Source organism: Harpia harpyja, chromosome 1 (assembly GCF_026419915.1).
Source record: "Harpia harpyja isolate bHarHar1 chromosome 1, bHarHar1 primary haplotype, whole genome shotgun sequence".
Taxonomy (NCBI): domain Eukaryota; kingdom Metazoa; phylum Chordata; class Aves; order Accipitriformes; family Accipitridae; genus Harpia; species Harpia harpyja.
The window spans coordinates 86,029,885-86,044,356 of NC_068940.1; the positions used below are offsets into that span (position 1 = coordinate 86,029,885).

The 14,472-nt window shown below is 38.1% G+C and overlaps 1 protein-coding gene across 1 annotated transcript in view; it reads right to left on the reverse strand.

Moving 5' to 3' along the window:
* Positions 1-14,472, reverse strand: part of RSU1 (Ras suppressor protein 1) — a 111,620-nt gene that overhangs the window by 50,567 nt on the left and 46,581 nt on the right. Inside the window, exon 8 of the mRNA XM_052803332.1 lies at positions 13,886-14,018. Coding sequence (XP_052659292.1) covers positions 13,886-14,018 — 133 coding nt within the window. The remainder of the gene's footprint in view (positions 1-13,885; positions 14,019-14,472) is intronic.

The following is a 14,472-nucleotide window of genomic DNA, read 5'->3' on the forward strand; positions in this document are numbered from 1 at the left end:
GAAAGCTAGCTACAAGAACTCCACTAATGAGACTCGTGTATTTTCAGCATCACCAGATTCACGTGAAAGACACAGTCTGTCAGGATATTTTCCCACCCCCTATTTTCTGCACATAGACAAATCCCGACTTGCCATTAGTTCACCGATGTTGGGGAGGTTTTATTTTTAAGTTCTTAAAAGCACTTGTGTTCTCTTCATAGGAGGTTTGCTTCATTTGGTGCATGAAGTGAAAAATGCACATAAGGATCCAGGTTCTCCTCCTCCTGCCTTTGGACACACTGGTGAGGGGCTGATGTAAGCAGCCCCTGCAACTTAAACTTCTGCCAGCTGGGCTACCTCTTCTATGGCTGTGCGTCACTGCCCTCGGGGCTAGGCTGGCGGTCAGGTGCCGAGTTCAAGGAGGTAATTCAGACTAAAACTGTCAAATTAAGTGATTAGTTTCCAGCTGTAACAGCTTCCCAAACCTCCTTGAAACATGGTCACACAAGAGCCAGTGCTGGCCTGGGCGCGTGGGTGGGAACGCACAGCCCGGGGTGGACACACAGGGCTGGCATCACTCAATTGCTTCAGCAGCGTACCACCCGTGGAGTGGTGGCCAAGGGCCCAGCCTTCCCCTCTGGGCCTCAAAAGCATGACTTAGTTTTTTGGTGAACTGTCTTGGTCCCTGAGGTGCCCCCTTGACTATAGGGACAACTTAAAGCGACTCTTTCGTCCTTGTGACTGCTTGACATGCCTACGTTTGAGTACTGAGATGAAGCCAGGCTCCATAAAACAATGACATTTGCTGTTTCATCGTCCCCCAAACACCCGCCCTCCTCTGAGGACAGGGCTACCAGCTTGCACATGGATTTTCCTGCCGACACATTCACGCCAGGAAGCCAACAGCAGTTATCAGGGGAAGGTGAAGCCACCAGCCACACTCCCCATGCCACCACCAGTATGTTCCTACCACACACCTGTGGCTACATCCCCTCACTGTCGAACAGGCCAGCCAGGCCAGGGAAGCCCATTGCCCGTGCACAGACTGGGGAGGAGACTCAACCACTCCAAATGTTAAATGCAAGAGCGTTTTGGTAAGACAAGCATTTTGCTTCAACAAAAAGCAGTAGATTTTGGAAGTATTAAGCTCTGGCTTTACTTGGTTACAACGACAGCCACAAGAAGCATGACTGGGAAATTCTTCTTAAAATAACAAACAAGAAACATGCAATCTTTTCAGAGAGTAGGAAGATTACTGTATCAAATAAGACACTAGAGGTTTAACTGGAATGAATATCAGAGCTCCTTATGCAACTGGATCAGAGACTGAAGCATATTCGGGGCACGCCGGTACTGCTCGCAATGTACTTCCATCCCACCCTACTCCTGAAGCGCACGTGATCTACTTCAACTAACTATAAAAGTTTCAGATTTTAATTAAAGTTCTATATTGCCTTTTACACACAAGTTTCATGCTTTACAAGAACGGTGCTAACATGAAATATACATACACATATATAAAAAAATTGAAGGAAGAAAAGCCTAGCACAAAAGGAAGCAATTGTGTCAGTGATGACTATTTTAATGAAAGTGTAAACAAAACCTCTGACCCTAGCAGTAAATGCAATACACAAGAGTCAAAAACATGTAGTCTTGAATGATCTTTTACATGGCACTTTGTTCACCCTATTAAGATGCTAGTTGTTTCTTTGATTTATCTGATAATAAATTTTTGATGACTAGTGAGTCTCATAAAAATTGCTCTGGTGCTGACTACATTGATTAATAAGCCCAAAGAATCGAAACTGTCAGAAATTCATGTGCAAGAGTAAATTACTGCCAAACATACATTAGATATTCCATAAAATATAGAATAAAAAAGGTTGATTTGGTAATTTTATCTTGCATCAATTTGCTTGATATAATTTATATTCAGGAGCATCACTGTCAGTCCTTGCATACCTTTCCTCTTTTTAAAGTCAACATTAGAGTAAATCTAAATTTGCAGAATATCAAATGCAATAATCAAACCTAACATTCAGAATTTAGCTTGGAAATTATATCCTGTTGAAAGGTGACTAAAACCAGTCTTCTCAGAGTTGCAGCTTTTGTAAGTAAAATTCACTTGTATTTTAGGAGACAAAACTGGCACATATATATCCATGCCTAAATCCCATTCTTCCAAAACTGTGGTATCTCCTTATTGGGGCTTCTGCATGCAGCAGGTTCTTGCAATGCATCTCTGAAGAGTCCAGGACTCTGTGGTCCCACTCTCTTTCCTGGGATAACTCCCAAAAACATTTAACGTGCAGAAAGTCTCACAAAACTAGACACTGGAGCAGGCCAGAGGTAGGGATCTGGGTATACATATGAATAGAGATCAATTTCCTCCTTTTCCCGTCAAGGGGAACCACACTTAGAGCACTGGGTTTAGGATTTGCTCCATTTACTTCTGCATATATTTAACATCATGTGACAACATTTTGTTTGCATGATATATGATTGTAGGATTGAAAACCTATCTGATTATAAATTTATAAGTGGGCTTTATGGATAACAAAAAGGATTCAGGGAATCACTGTTCCCCATTCAGTGAAATAAATGCTGCTGTTTACATCTAGCACTGGAGCCAGTTTCTTAAACCATTTGGCAAAACTATGAAGAGGGCTAATATCTTTGCATTTATTATTATTGCTTTGGTGAAGCTGGAGCAATTGAAATGATCAGTATCCTAAGTAATTCTACTTACTGCTTATGCTCCTGCATACTTAACTTTAGGCTATAATTTCTTCCCCAATTTCCCAACCAAGTGTAATAAAGACAAAAACCTACAGGATATTTTTTCCTGCGATATTTGATACGAACTGGTTTTCAGTATATCAGATTTTTAGGGTTAAATTATTAATGTGGTTAGGTACAGAACAGAAAGGAGCCATTGCAAAGCTGTAGTCAGAAGGACTTGCCTAAACAGGACCTAAATCTGACTATCCCCAGCTTTAACAGTAAGACATTTCTTGTTTGGACAGAGGAAAGTGTTGAAACGCAGGACTGAGAAAACCTGTGTCATATACAGTAGAAGCTCCTGATTTTCAGGTTATACTCTTCAAGAAAAAGTTAATTTTAGTAACAAGAATTTAAAATGAAATCTGATCATAACCATTTTCAACACTGTGCCTTAGGTATAAGGGGCTGTAAAAGTGCATATAAACCAGATGGCAGTAATACCTGCTAAAATAAAATAATGGGTTTTAAAAAGTTTATCAGAGCTTGCACTACAAGTGGCTCCAGCAAATTATACCAGAATCATTCCCACCTCAGCCTTCCACTGGATAAACAGTTGATAAAGGCAATCATAAAATTAAGGACACTTTTCTATCTAACTGATAGCCCTCACCAGGAGGGTAAAAAAATTGCTAAAGATCACACAAAACCCTCAAATAATGCTAGACTGAAATAAAAACTGGAGTTCAATAAAAGCCAGCATGTAATAAAACAAATATGACTGTGTAGAGAATAGAAATTGCAGACAGTTCTGCTTGATTATAAAAGCGCCACTTTTTAATTTATCTCTCAAATAAAACCAGCAAATGTGTGCAGTAACTCTTCTTGTTTGGTTGTAAAGAACCAATCTGAAGAAGAAAACAAGAAAGCAAATCAACTGAACTTTGAAGATTACAAAGGGTTAACAGGCTTACCACTACTTACTGTTAGCTACACAAGTTTTCCAGAAAACCCTTATTGCTACCAACGTTTTCCACATCAGTTCTCAATTAGTATTGTTTTCTCTGCCATTTCCTATTTATTATTCTCCCTGTTGCAGTCTTGAGGATCTTCTTTAAAATGCTCTATTCTTTTTGTTACCTACTGTAAAGTCCAAATTCTGTTCTCTGCAATATCCTCACCAAAAAAAAAATAATTAGGTGAGGCACCTTCAGAGAACATCAGTCAAGTTTCTTAATGCATGCATTTTGGACACACTGCCTTTGGTTAGCAACAACACTACCCAGAAATGTTGAGAAAACCCCTTGAATCCATTGGAGATGAGGAGCTGGACCCACCATGTCCACAGCAGCTAGAGCAGCAGAGCACACTATTGGATACAAGGCCTTAAAATTGTGGCAGTTCTGGTAACGTCTAAAATCAGGCAATAGATCATCACCTTTGTATACTAGGCATAATGTATTAAAAGCCATCATGGTTCATACAGTAACTTTCATATTGAGATGTTGCTCCAAAACACGTTTTCCCAGAAAGTATCCTGAAGCAATCAGAGGACAATAAGAGAAAATGAATCTGCTACTTTCCCTGGTAGCTTGCCCTAATAAGCATCCTTTTTACAAGGTTGTACCTTGCCTTCTTTTCTTAATCTGCTTGACTTTTGTTCTCAAATAATTTTGAGGTGTCTGTATTTAAACAAATTTTTAACATCCCTTTAAAACACCAGAACTGAATTCAGTATCAGCCCCAGCTGATGTTGAAAATATTAAGTTCCTATTCCTGTACTCACTAATCCAAGGCTTCTTTTAGGCCTTTCAGATATAGCACTGAACTGCGAGCTGACAGCGCACTTCAATTATATGATGTCTCTTAAAACATTTTTCAGAGCCAATTGCTTTCTGGAAAGCAGTATTCACTCCTTTTTATCTCCTCCTGTAATCATAACCACAACGTGTGGTATATCCTGCATACCTCATTCACAGATACTTAACTCTTCTCTGAGCTGCTTTAAAATAAACTATACACAGGCACAGTTCATTACGTGATCCAGGACAGCCCATATTTCCACCATTGTCTTTCACCAACTTCCAGGTCATATAAAATTTCTAGTCAGAAATGACTGTATATTTGCTTCCAAATACCTGAGAAGAACACTGAACAGTTCCAGGTCAGATCTCTGTGGAACTCACCAGAAATGTCCTTGTTGGTAATTATCTCCCAAGACCTATCAGACAGTTGTTAATTCTTCTTAGTGTTTTAATGAAATTATACAGTGCTCATTTTCTAATGAGAATGTTGTGCAGCTGTACAAACTAAATGCTTCACAAAATTCTATGTAGAGTTGCCTTGACCAACCAAATTTATAATGTTTCTTTAGGAAATAGTTCTCAATCACATTCATGCCTTTTAAAATCTTCACTAGTAGAATGCCATGTCTCTTCTTCACTATGTAACCAAAAATTGATGTCAGAGTAAACTAGGTCCTAACAACTCAGTTTAGTCTATTCGCCTTCCTTGATGTTGGAAGGATACTAGCACTTCTGTCACTTTTTGGCACGTCCCCAACACCAAGCTTTAATTAAGACTGAACTTTGGTGAGACCAGACTCTGTCAGTCAAGTCTCCAAACCTTCTGAGTGCATGTCCACAGGCCTGGAAGTTGAAAACCATTTCTCACAACAAAATGTTGGTCAGGCTTCTACTTAGTGGACTGAGATATAACTCACCTTCCCTAGAAGATCATCAGCACTGAACATAGAACAGAAGCCTAACAGAACATGACTTTCCTTCCTTCATCATTATTAATAATCTCTGACTGCCATAATTAAGAAAAGGGCCCATTTCATTTCTACGATTTATCATAAACAGATAGCCACAACCAGTCTCTCCAATGACTAAGAGCCTAACAAGATAGATACCACTTTGGATTGGCCGTCTTTCCCACTGCACATACTTTATTCAATCCCACCTATCATTTTTCCTGCTTAGGGTGCCACTTGCCTGCAGCTGCACATCTCACACTTTGCTTGCTTGCTTAGACCCCAAACTGTCCTCTAGGCCAGGTCCTTGATTCTGTTTCTCACCAGTTTCTTTGACACATCCCTACCTGTGTCTCATTTTGGATTTTACCGTAATTACCACTGATTTTTAACTCAGCTACTGATCTTGCCTTGCCCTACCTGTAGTTAGATGTAACTTTGTCTTGTTTCCCTACTCAAAGCCTGTATCCTGCTGTCACTGTTTCCCTACCTTCGGTTTCAAAAAGTCCTCAGCTTCTGCACTTTCCTCACTTCTTCATTCCAATTCCGCTTCTAACATAGCCCTAGACATCTGCCCCAGTGACTTAAGCCCTGGACTATCATCCTTGACATGGTAAATGCATTACTGCATAATATTCTAAAGTTTATATGAAAGTTCACATCAGAGGGAATGGTAGTATTTATATGTGCAGTATCTATATCTGTCAGATACATCACTGATAGCTTTGTTTTTATTACATATCCATCTTAGTAATATATAAACACAAATACACAGAGATACTGTTTTTTCTTGTTTATCTTTCAACATGGGTTTGAGTTTGCTCTTCTTTAGGGAAGAGTTACAGATTTGCATGTAAATGTTGTCTAAAGATGTCAGGACTCTGCGTAATCTATTTTCTCTGTTGGAAATAATGTACTAATATATTTATCAATTTTTAAAATACAGCCAATAAATACAACATTTGGTTGGAATACGAATCAGTATTTTCATATAAAATATACAGTACCATGCCTTTGATACAACAGAACCAAACGTAAATGACATTTTTATATTTCCCCACATCAGGTTGATAAAAGATTTTTATTGGTTAATTAAAATCTTTTACTGGTACGTGATCGAAATGTGTGAACCAGAACTGTTAACAATTGTTTATTTCTTAGCTATGATGGATCTTGCTTCCTGCCATCCTTTGAGGGAAGCTTAATTTGCCGTGAGTTCATCTTCACGGGAGATGCGGCATCTCAGAGAATCTCACCTAAGGTAGATCACTGAGGTCATCTCTTTTCCACTATTTTTACCCAGTCTTTGAAACCACCCTAAATTACATGAGGTCACAGCTACCACTGGCACAGATAGTGCATCTACATCAGGGGCCAAATGGTAAAGATGCCAGGCTAAAAAGTCACTGAGATATAGAAGTGAGCTCCAGCAATGGACTGTTGGACACATAACACCATCTTATTTCTTGTACAGGGCCCAGAACAACCACACTGTGCAAATGAGAAAGGAAAAGAAGTACTTACTAAAGGTTCATCCTACGAGCACATGCACAAGAGCAATCCCTCTAGGAACAATGAGAATACCTGTTCTAGAAGTATAAATACTTGTAGAGCTGAGCCTAAGAGAAAACTAACGCATGAAGCCTTCTATTCCACAAATTACCAAAGAATACTAGTGACAAAATAAAAGAAAAATATAGAAGAAGAATAGCATTTATTATGGCCTATTTTTCTAGGGTAGTCAGAGGGTAGACTCACACTATCCAAGTTCTTTAAATCTTCATTGACCTCTGTGCGTCATACGAACAGCTGAGGCATCTAACCATAGTCCTTTGAATCAAATCTACGTTAGACGGTTAAAGCAATTGATCTGTGTTCCTCTCTGTGGTCTTCATTTCCCCCAGAGCATCAAGAATACTCACCAGCAGAAATTACTGCTGAGATCATACTGTGCTCAATTTGGTTCTTTTTGATATTGTTAAAAAATTAGATGACTGGATAATACAAGTTATTTAATTTTACTTAGAGACAGCCAAAGAGAAGCATTCTCCCTATGTATGTCTTCAGTCTAGGTGGAGAAAGGAATGTTATGAAGATTTTTATAAGCCCAAATGAATTTTTCCTAATGAATATGTTATTTATATAATAACAAGTAATTATTAGGTTATTAAAAAATTTTAGTAATTTTAAACTATTGCACAAAACTGTCATGCATGTTTATTTTAAAAAGTTATTAGATGCAGGAATACGCAAAATAATCTTTTGCCTTATTTATATTAACAGACAACAGAGCTTTGTCTTCCTTAGCTTAACGTCAATTGCACTGTGCAGTTATTTTAATATATGGTGGGGGTGGTCATCGGAATTTTTCATTCAAAAAATCAGGAGACATGAATACAGGAGCACAAAGGTCTGCCTGCATCACAGACATGCTGTCCTCTGCCACAAGCAATCACGTCATATACTCCTGCTCAAATTGATCAGTGCTTACTTCGAAACAAACAAGATTTTGGCCTTCACTTCTGTCAGAAGGCTATTTCTATCAGAAGGTTATTACCTTGATCCCTTAATAATTAGAGACCTTCCTTTAAACATACACCTGACCAGCTTATTTGTATTTGTTCTTATGTCCACCATTTTTTTTATGCCTTAAATGAAGTCTCTTCCTCCCCTTCTCCCTCCCAATGACAGCAATGATCTCTGTTATCAGTCTTTGCTTTGCTAAATAAAACAAAATACCTTTTAAATCTCCTCTTGGCTCTTCATTCCTTTTATCATCCCATTATCCTTCCTCACTTTGCCTGTTCCTGCCTGAATTCATCTTTCTTGAACATGATGACCAGAACTGCGTAATATTTCCTTTCCTGTACTAGAAAATTTCCGCTCTCTTAACCCAGCTCTGGAGATTGTGCTTCTCTGTCTCTTCCCCTCACTCCGGCATGTCACACTGGTGGCTCACAGAAAACCTGCAACTAATACATCCAAGCCTTCCTCTTCATTTGCTAATTCTTGCTGTGTGCTGTGCTGATTCTCTTCTGTGCTGCTAGCTTTGTGTCATCAGCAAACGTCACTTAAATACTCCTGCTTTTTGTGCTAACAAAAAAATTGAATTCTTGCAGGTCCATGACCATGCTGCACAAGTAACACCATTCCAGCACAATCTCTCCTCCTATCAGTTCAACCTGCTGATGCCTCCACCTCAACTGCTGGCAATTCCTACTTTCCCAGCATGCTTCCCAACCACCAACACATGGATTTTTCACTTGTTTGACCTCTTTTCCACTCCATGATAGGTAGTTTTACTGATCATCACTTTTAGGTCTTGGACAGCCCCAATCACACAGCTGAAATAAAACAGGTTTAACAACTGTGGAAATAAGAACAGGAGTTATTTCAAGATACTATGTGTATTCTAGTGCATTACTCTGAGAATCTTGCCAGTGTCCTCTAGTTGTTAAAAATAAATGCTGAAATACTCTTCATTAATATAACCCGGAAGAAGAATCTCTTACTTCATGACCAGTGTCTGCTGCCCTGGAAGCAGCTGCTACATAATAGTGGGGGTCCAGTACAACAATTCATTCTCAAGAAGAAAGCTGGGGAGATTGTCTCTAAATAGAGGACTGAATCAAGAGTGGATTTTTCCAGACTGTCACTGCCGATGAAATGAGGTTTTCAATTACAATGCTTAGCACAGAGCAGCCTGCCCACGGAAACCTATGTTCCAATGCTGCCAAACGATATATGCTCAGCATAGGATTTATCAAACCATTTCCTCTGCTAAGAGTTAATGTGTCAGTCTTTAAAATGGCTTGCTCTTCTACTGCCTTTCCTGATGAAAATGTGAAAAGTGCAACTTCCTTTCACAAAACATCTTGTTGAGACTCTTGACTCCAAATTGACTGCCTTGTGTGGAAAAACCTGCTTGCTAGAAACTTAATAAATGGTGACTGTTCTATCATAATTCTGCCTCACTGGAATAAGGAGGTCAAACAGGGACACAGCAATCATTAAATAAGGTGTTAAAATGCGACTGCTGGGTTCAACGGCAGCTTAAAAACGCTAGAAGTCTGAATGCTATTCTAAGCACTCAGGACCCAGCAAATTATTTTGTTTTAGCTGAGATTACACTATCAGGTGATGATGACTACAATAGACTCTGCTGTGATAAAAGCAAAATCACTACCCTTTCTGTTACAAGAACAGGTAAAGAGCAAGTTTCACATGAAGATTGATCAAGAGCACATGATTAATCCCAGAAATGTACCCAAAGAGCAGCTTTCTGGATTGACTTGCTGTAAATGCCAGCAAGCAAACCCACCCACTGGTACCAATTGCACGTCTCAGCTTCACCTCATCTTAATGAAATCACTAATTATCTTACAGTGATCCTGACGAGCATCACAGGATTTCCATTCTTCACAGGAGCTTAATTCACTGTTTTCTTTCAAACATTTATGTCTGTCTGCACTTGTCTAAGTACATTGTAACCACTAAATCATACAATCCATCATTTCTTTGCCTAGACAGAGAAGACCCTCTGAGAATATGCTTACAACATAAAGGTCACTTTGAAAGTTGACTAAAGGCATGAATAAAAAGTAAAACATTTAGTTAAGCCCTTTGAGGAGATGAGGTTGCCATTACCCTTTACTGTTTGAGCAAGTTCTTCAACTGCTTTTCAACACTATCATGACACCACACGGAGAATTTAATGGCACCTTCTGAGTATATATAGAATCAAAGCCAAAATTCAGCTTACTAACTTAACTTTCAGAAAGTTAGTATGGCAGTCAGAGATTAAGAACCATTATATACTTGGCAAACTGACCTATTTCCAAACGATGGTGTCACAGGATGATATGTGCAGTGGGCGTATTTTAGCCAACAAAAGCCAGCAAGTGCCAAGAGCTGCTGAATTTCCTGTTAAGAATTAAGAGCCCCTCCACACACATTTTCTGCCACAATATACGGCCCATCTTTTTGTCAGCACAAGTCTTCCTTGAAAAATGAGGGTTGAAAAAAATCACCTGGCATCATTTCTCATGAAAGGTAAGGAAATTAAAGGAAATGAAAGAAGCTACAAAGTAAGAAGAGCTGATCTGAGGGTCCTATAGGCTAACACGCTTCTGAAGTAAAGTGCAACTCCAGTTTTATACTTGGTGCGTGAGTACCATGTAAAATAGGAGTGTGAAAATGTAAAAGTATGCGAGACAAATGACATTTTATCTTTAGACATAATCATCCCTCATGGGTGTCATCCCTACTTACCGATTAATCACCAGAGCATGAATATCGTAAGACAAGGCTAAAAATGGGGTGTAATTTTTCTCTAAATATGCTTGAAACAGCCAGTACATTTCACAAAGTAAAGAAGAGGTTTGTGATCTATTTGCTAGTTGCTTCACAAGTGCAGCTTCACAGAAATCTCCGATATTGACTGCAGGGTACAGTTATGGCTTGTGCCAGCCATCAGTAGAAACCTCGAGGTTTAGTAACGTGACTGCAAGTGAGTGCATTGCCAAGACTTACTGAGTTACCACTTTGTGGCTGAGATAACAGCAACTGAGTAAATATGATGTTCTAGTCATTGCAAACACAAAATAAACTGTATTACCATAAACCCACTTAGTGAAACATAACTTGCTAAGCCCTGAAACATGGCACTTGCGATTTTATGAGCATACCATGTCTTAGCTAGTTTAGATAATATTAGACTTGTAAACAAAGTAAAATCAATATTTCCAATCAGCCAGCAAAAGCAATGGGCATAGGGAGACAATTACCATCTCTGGAGCTCAAATTCCATCCACCATATAGATGCATAGTTCCTGGTTTATGAAAGTACCTGAAAGTAAACTTCCTGATCTGTTTGTCAAATGCTAACATATGTGAGCTGTTTTCTCTTCTCAGTGTTGTAAGTGAAGTTATATAAACAGCATTCTATCCAGTCACCCATTTAACTGTACTGCTTTGTCTCAGGGTGAAAGTTAAGCTGGCTGGGTCTATCACGTTGCAAGTTAATTTTTAAATTTTTCTGTTGGCTGAATGATCAAAAAAAACCCCCAAGAGCTCAATTTTGCTTAGTTAGATATCTACAGAAAAAATTACTACATTCACATCTCAACCTTGTGATTTGCTTAATGAGAAAAAAGACACAGTACCTGGATATAGGCTATGAAACAAAAAGGAAGTTGAAGGTGGTGTATAAGTGGGAAAGAGATAAAAATTTCATCACAAAATGGAGTTTTCATTTCTTCTGTGTTCACAGCTTATTTGCTTTTGTGCACAATAATGCTACTAGACCTGTTACTTAGATTACACCATTGCTCATGGGTTTTAACACCTAAAATCAAATGCCAACAGAAAAATGTCGGTAGCAGGTGGCATCCAAATAATTCTCAGATCACATATTTAAAGGAAACTGGAAATAAAAAGGACAATCTTTTTCAACAGGAAAATCCAAAACTCTCTCTTTATATCATGTGAAACAAGTACAATCAAGAATCAAAAGAAGTTGCTACTGGGATTCTAACAAAATTATACAGATATTTTTAATTTATGTTTTAAATATAAAATGGTTAAATGCTGAATATAAAAAAATGGCATCTAATTATTAACATCTGCATACACGTGGTTTTCATCACTAATCTTTGAAAATAATGACATTTTAACTGAATATGCTTCTAAGATCAAAATAGAAGCCATGAATGAGCCATGGAAAGATTTATGATCTTATTTTTTCCCCCTATTAATGGGTAGAGTCTGATTTTGCTTACACTGTTAACTATACAGGCTTCAAATATTTACTGTGGACAAAATCAAAATCAGCCCATTAGCCAGTAAGACACTGTTACACCTCAGCAAGGAACAATAGTTAACAATAGTTAAAACAAAGAGCAATAGTTGAGGCAAATGATGAATTGGAGAACCTTTTATGTCAATTTCGATTGCGCAAGGAAAGTTGCCAGAGCAGTTTAATACGTCCACAGTTGTAATTTTTTTTTTTAATTATAGATACATAACAACAGCCCCTGCAACCCCCAAAACTGAATATGGGTCAAATATTCTCAAAACTGCACTTCAGTCCTTGAAACTTTGCTGTCCTCATGATGCCCAGCACTGTCCCTGTGAGAACTGCATGAGGGTCCCTAATCTACATTGCTCAGCAAACAGAAATATAAAATTGGCGATTAAAAAAAAATTACAGAACATTATCAAGAAATCTAGATGCAGCTACACAATGGACTGTGGGGAAGGGATGGTCTAAGGAGAGAAGATAGCTGTTTCCCTACACCATGTCTGTAGTACAGAGTACTACTGGAAGAAGGGTGTTGCAGCCTACTTAGATCTATGAATAAATCTATCTTGAGAACACATATTACAGCATAAATATCAGGACACTTCTGAGACACACAATTTTTGTAACCACTCTCCCATCTGTGATCCTTTTCACTTAAGTTCTGTAAATGAAGAACAGCCTACAAAAGCCATTGCTGGATCATTTAGTTTCATATAGAAATTTACATCTCAGTTAACTGGAATCCCCAAACCTTCACTTGTGAATACTTGCATTTGGTAATTGAGTTCAGGTAGCTACCATATAAAAAAATTGTCAGAAATGCTTCTAAATTATTAAAATATATTTTTTACATAAAGGGGAATGCAAAAATTAACTTTCCAAACTAGAGGTTGTACTGTCTGTTGTACTACCTATTGCTTCTAGAAAGACAGCATCAAGGTTGTTGTCAGACACTTGGAAATAACTTCCCATCTAAAGTTTTGCTGTGGACTTGTAACATGGAAATTTTTACTGAAAAGAAATATTTCAATTCACTGAATGATTAAAGACATTATTTCCTAAACAAATGCTTAGTATTTGTATACAGAATTTTGAATTAAAATGGACAAGTCCCAGTATTAGGTTTATTTTTTTCCAGTTACACTGTTGAAGAAAGTACTAGTATCTGAATTTGAATTACCAGGGTTGTAGACTTTTGTAAACCAGTCCAGATCAAAACAGGTTTGAATTCTGGACATTTTTCAAAATGTAACAACCTGCATCCAAAAACGTTAACAAGTATCTGTTTCAATCTATAAAACCTTACTATATGTACTTAAAATTAGTACTTCTCAAAGGCTTGTAATGCTTGCTCTTTTACAGCTCATGTCACTTAATAGCTCTTAGAAATGAATAACAAATGCAGGACAATATCAAACAGTCTTTGTGCTTTCCTAAAATGTCTAAATCCCATTTAGCTACCTTCTTGTCAGCAAAATTCCTTAATATAAATGTACAGGTTTGCATATTTGCCCTGAATACCAAGCTACTGCATGGATTATGAAAGAAGGGTGTAGCTGATAACACTTTGCCAAACACACTACAGGAAAAAAAAAAAAAAAAAACCAACACGGCTACAGTATACTTACTATTTATATGTTTCTGAACGAATGTATTCAAAAACATGAGATACTCCCAGCTGGAACTGGTCAGCAATAGGGGTAACCCAAGGATTGTTCTCTGCTTTGAAGACTTGCTTTTGACCAGTCAAATCCAAATTACCTGAAAGGGATTAAACAAAACAGCATATGAATAAAATTCAAAATATGAAAAATTTGAAAGAAATATCTTGCTGTGAGTATGAAACTCTTCATTCGTTTCAGAGAGTATAACCGTAATAAAAGCAAATACTTCAGTCTTAGCGGAGAGGAATAGGAGGACACAGTAGTTCCCACCATGACGGATACAGTTCCACCCTGTTCATTTCAGCACTACTACATATGGCACAGCAGGATTGAACTCGGCCCACTGCATATAATATTTATTCATCAAATTAGTTTTAAGCAGGGCTTAATAGTGCATAGGTCTTGGGCGCTCTCCAGTATGGCTTGCAGGAATGAAAGGAGAATGATGCTGTGGTAGGAGTTTGCTCTGATGAAGCTTAGCAACACAAAGCATTTCTTGATCACTGCTCCAAGCATCATGTCAACAAGCAATGCCCAATGGGCTTTTTGCC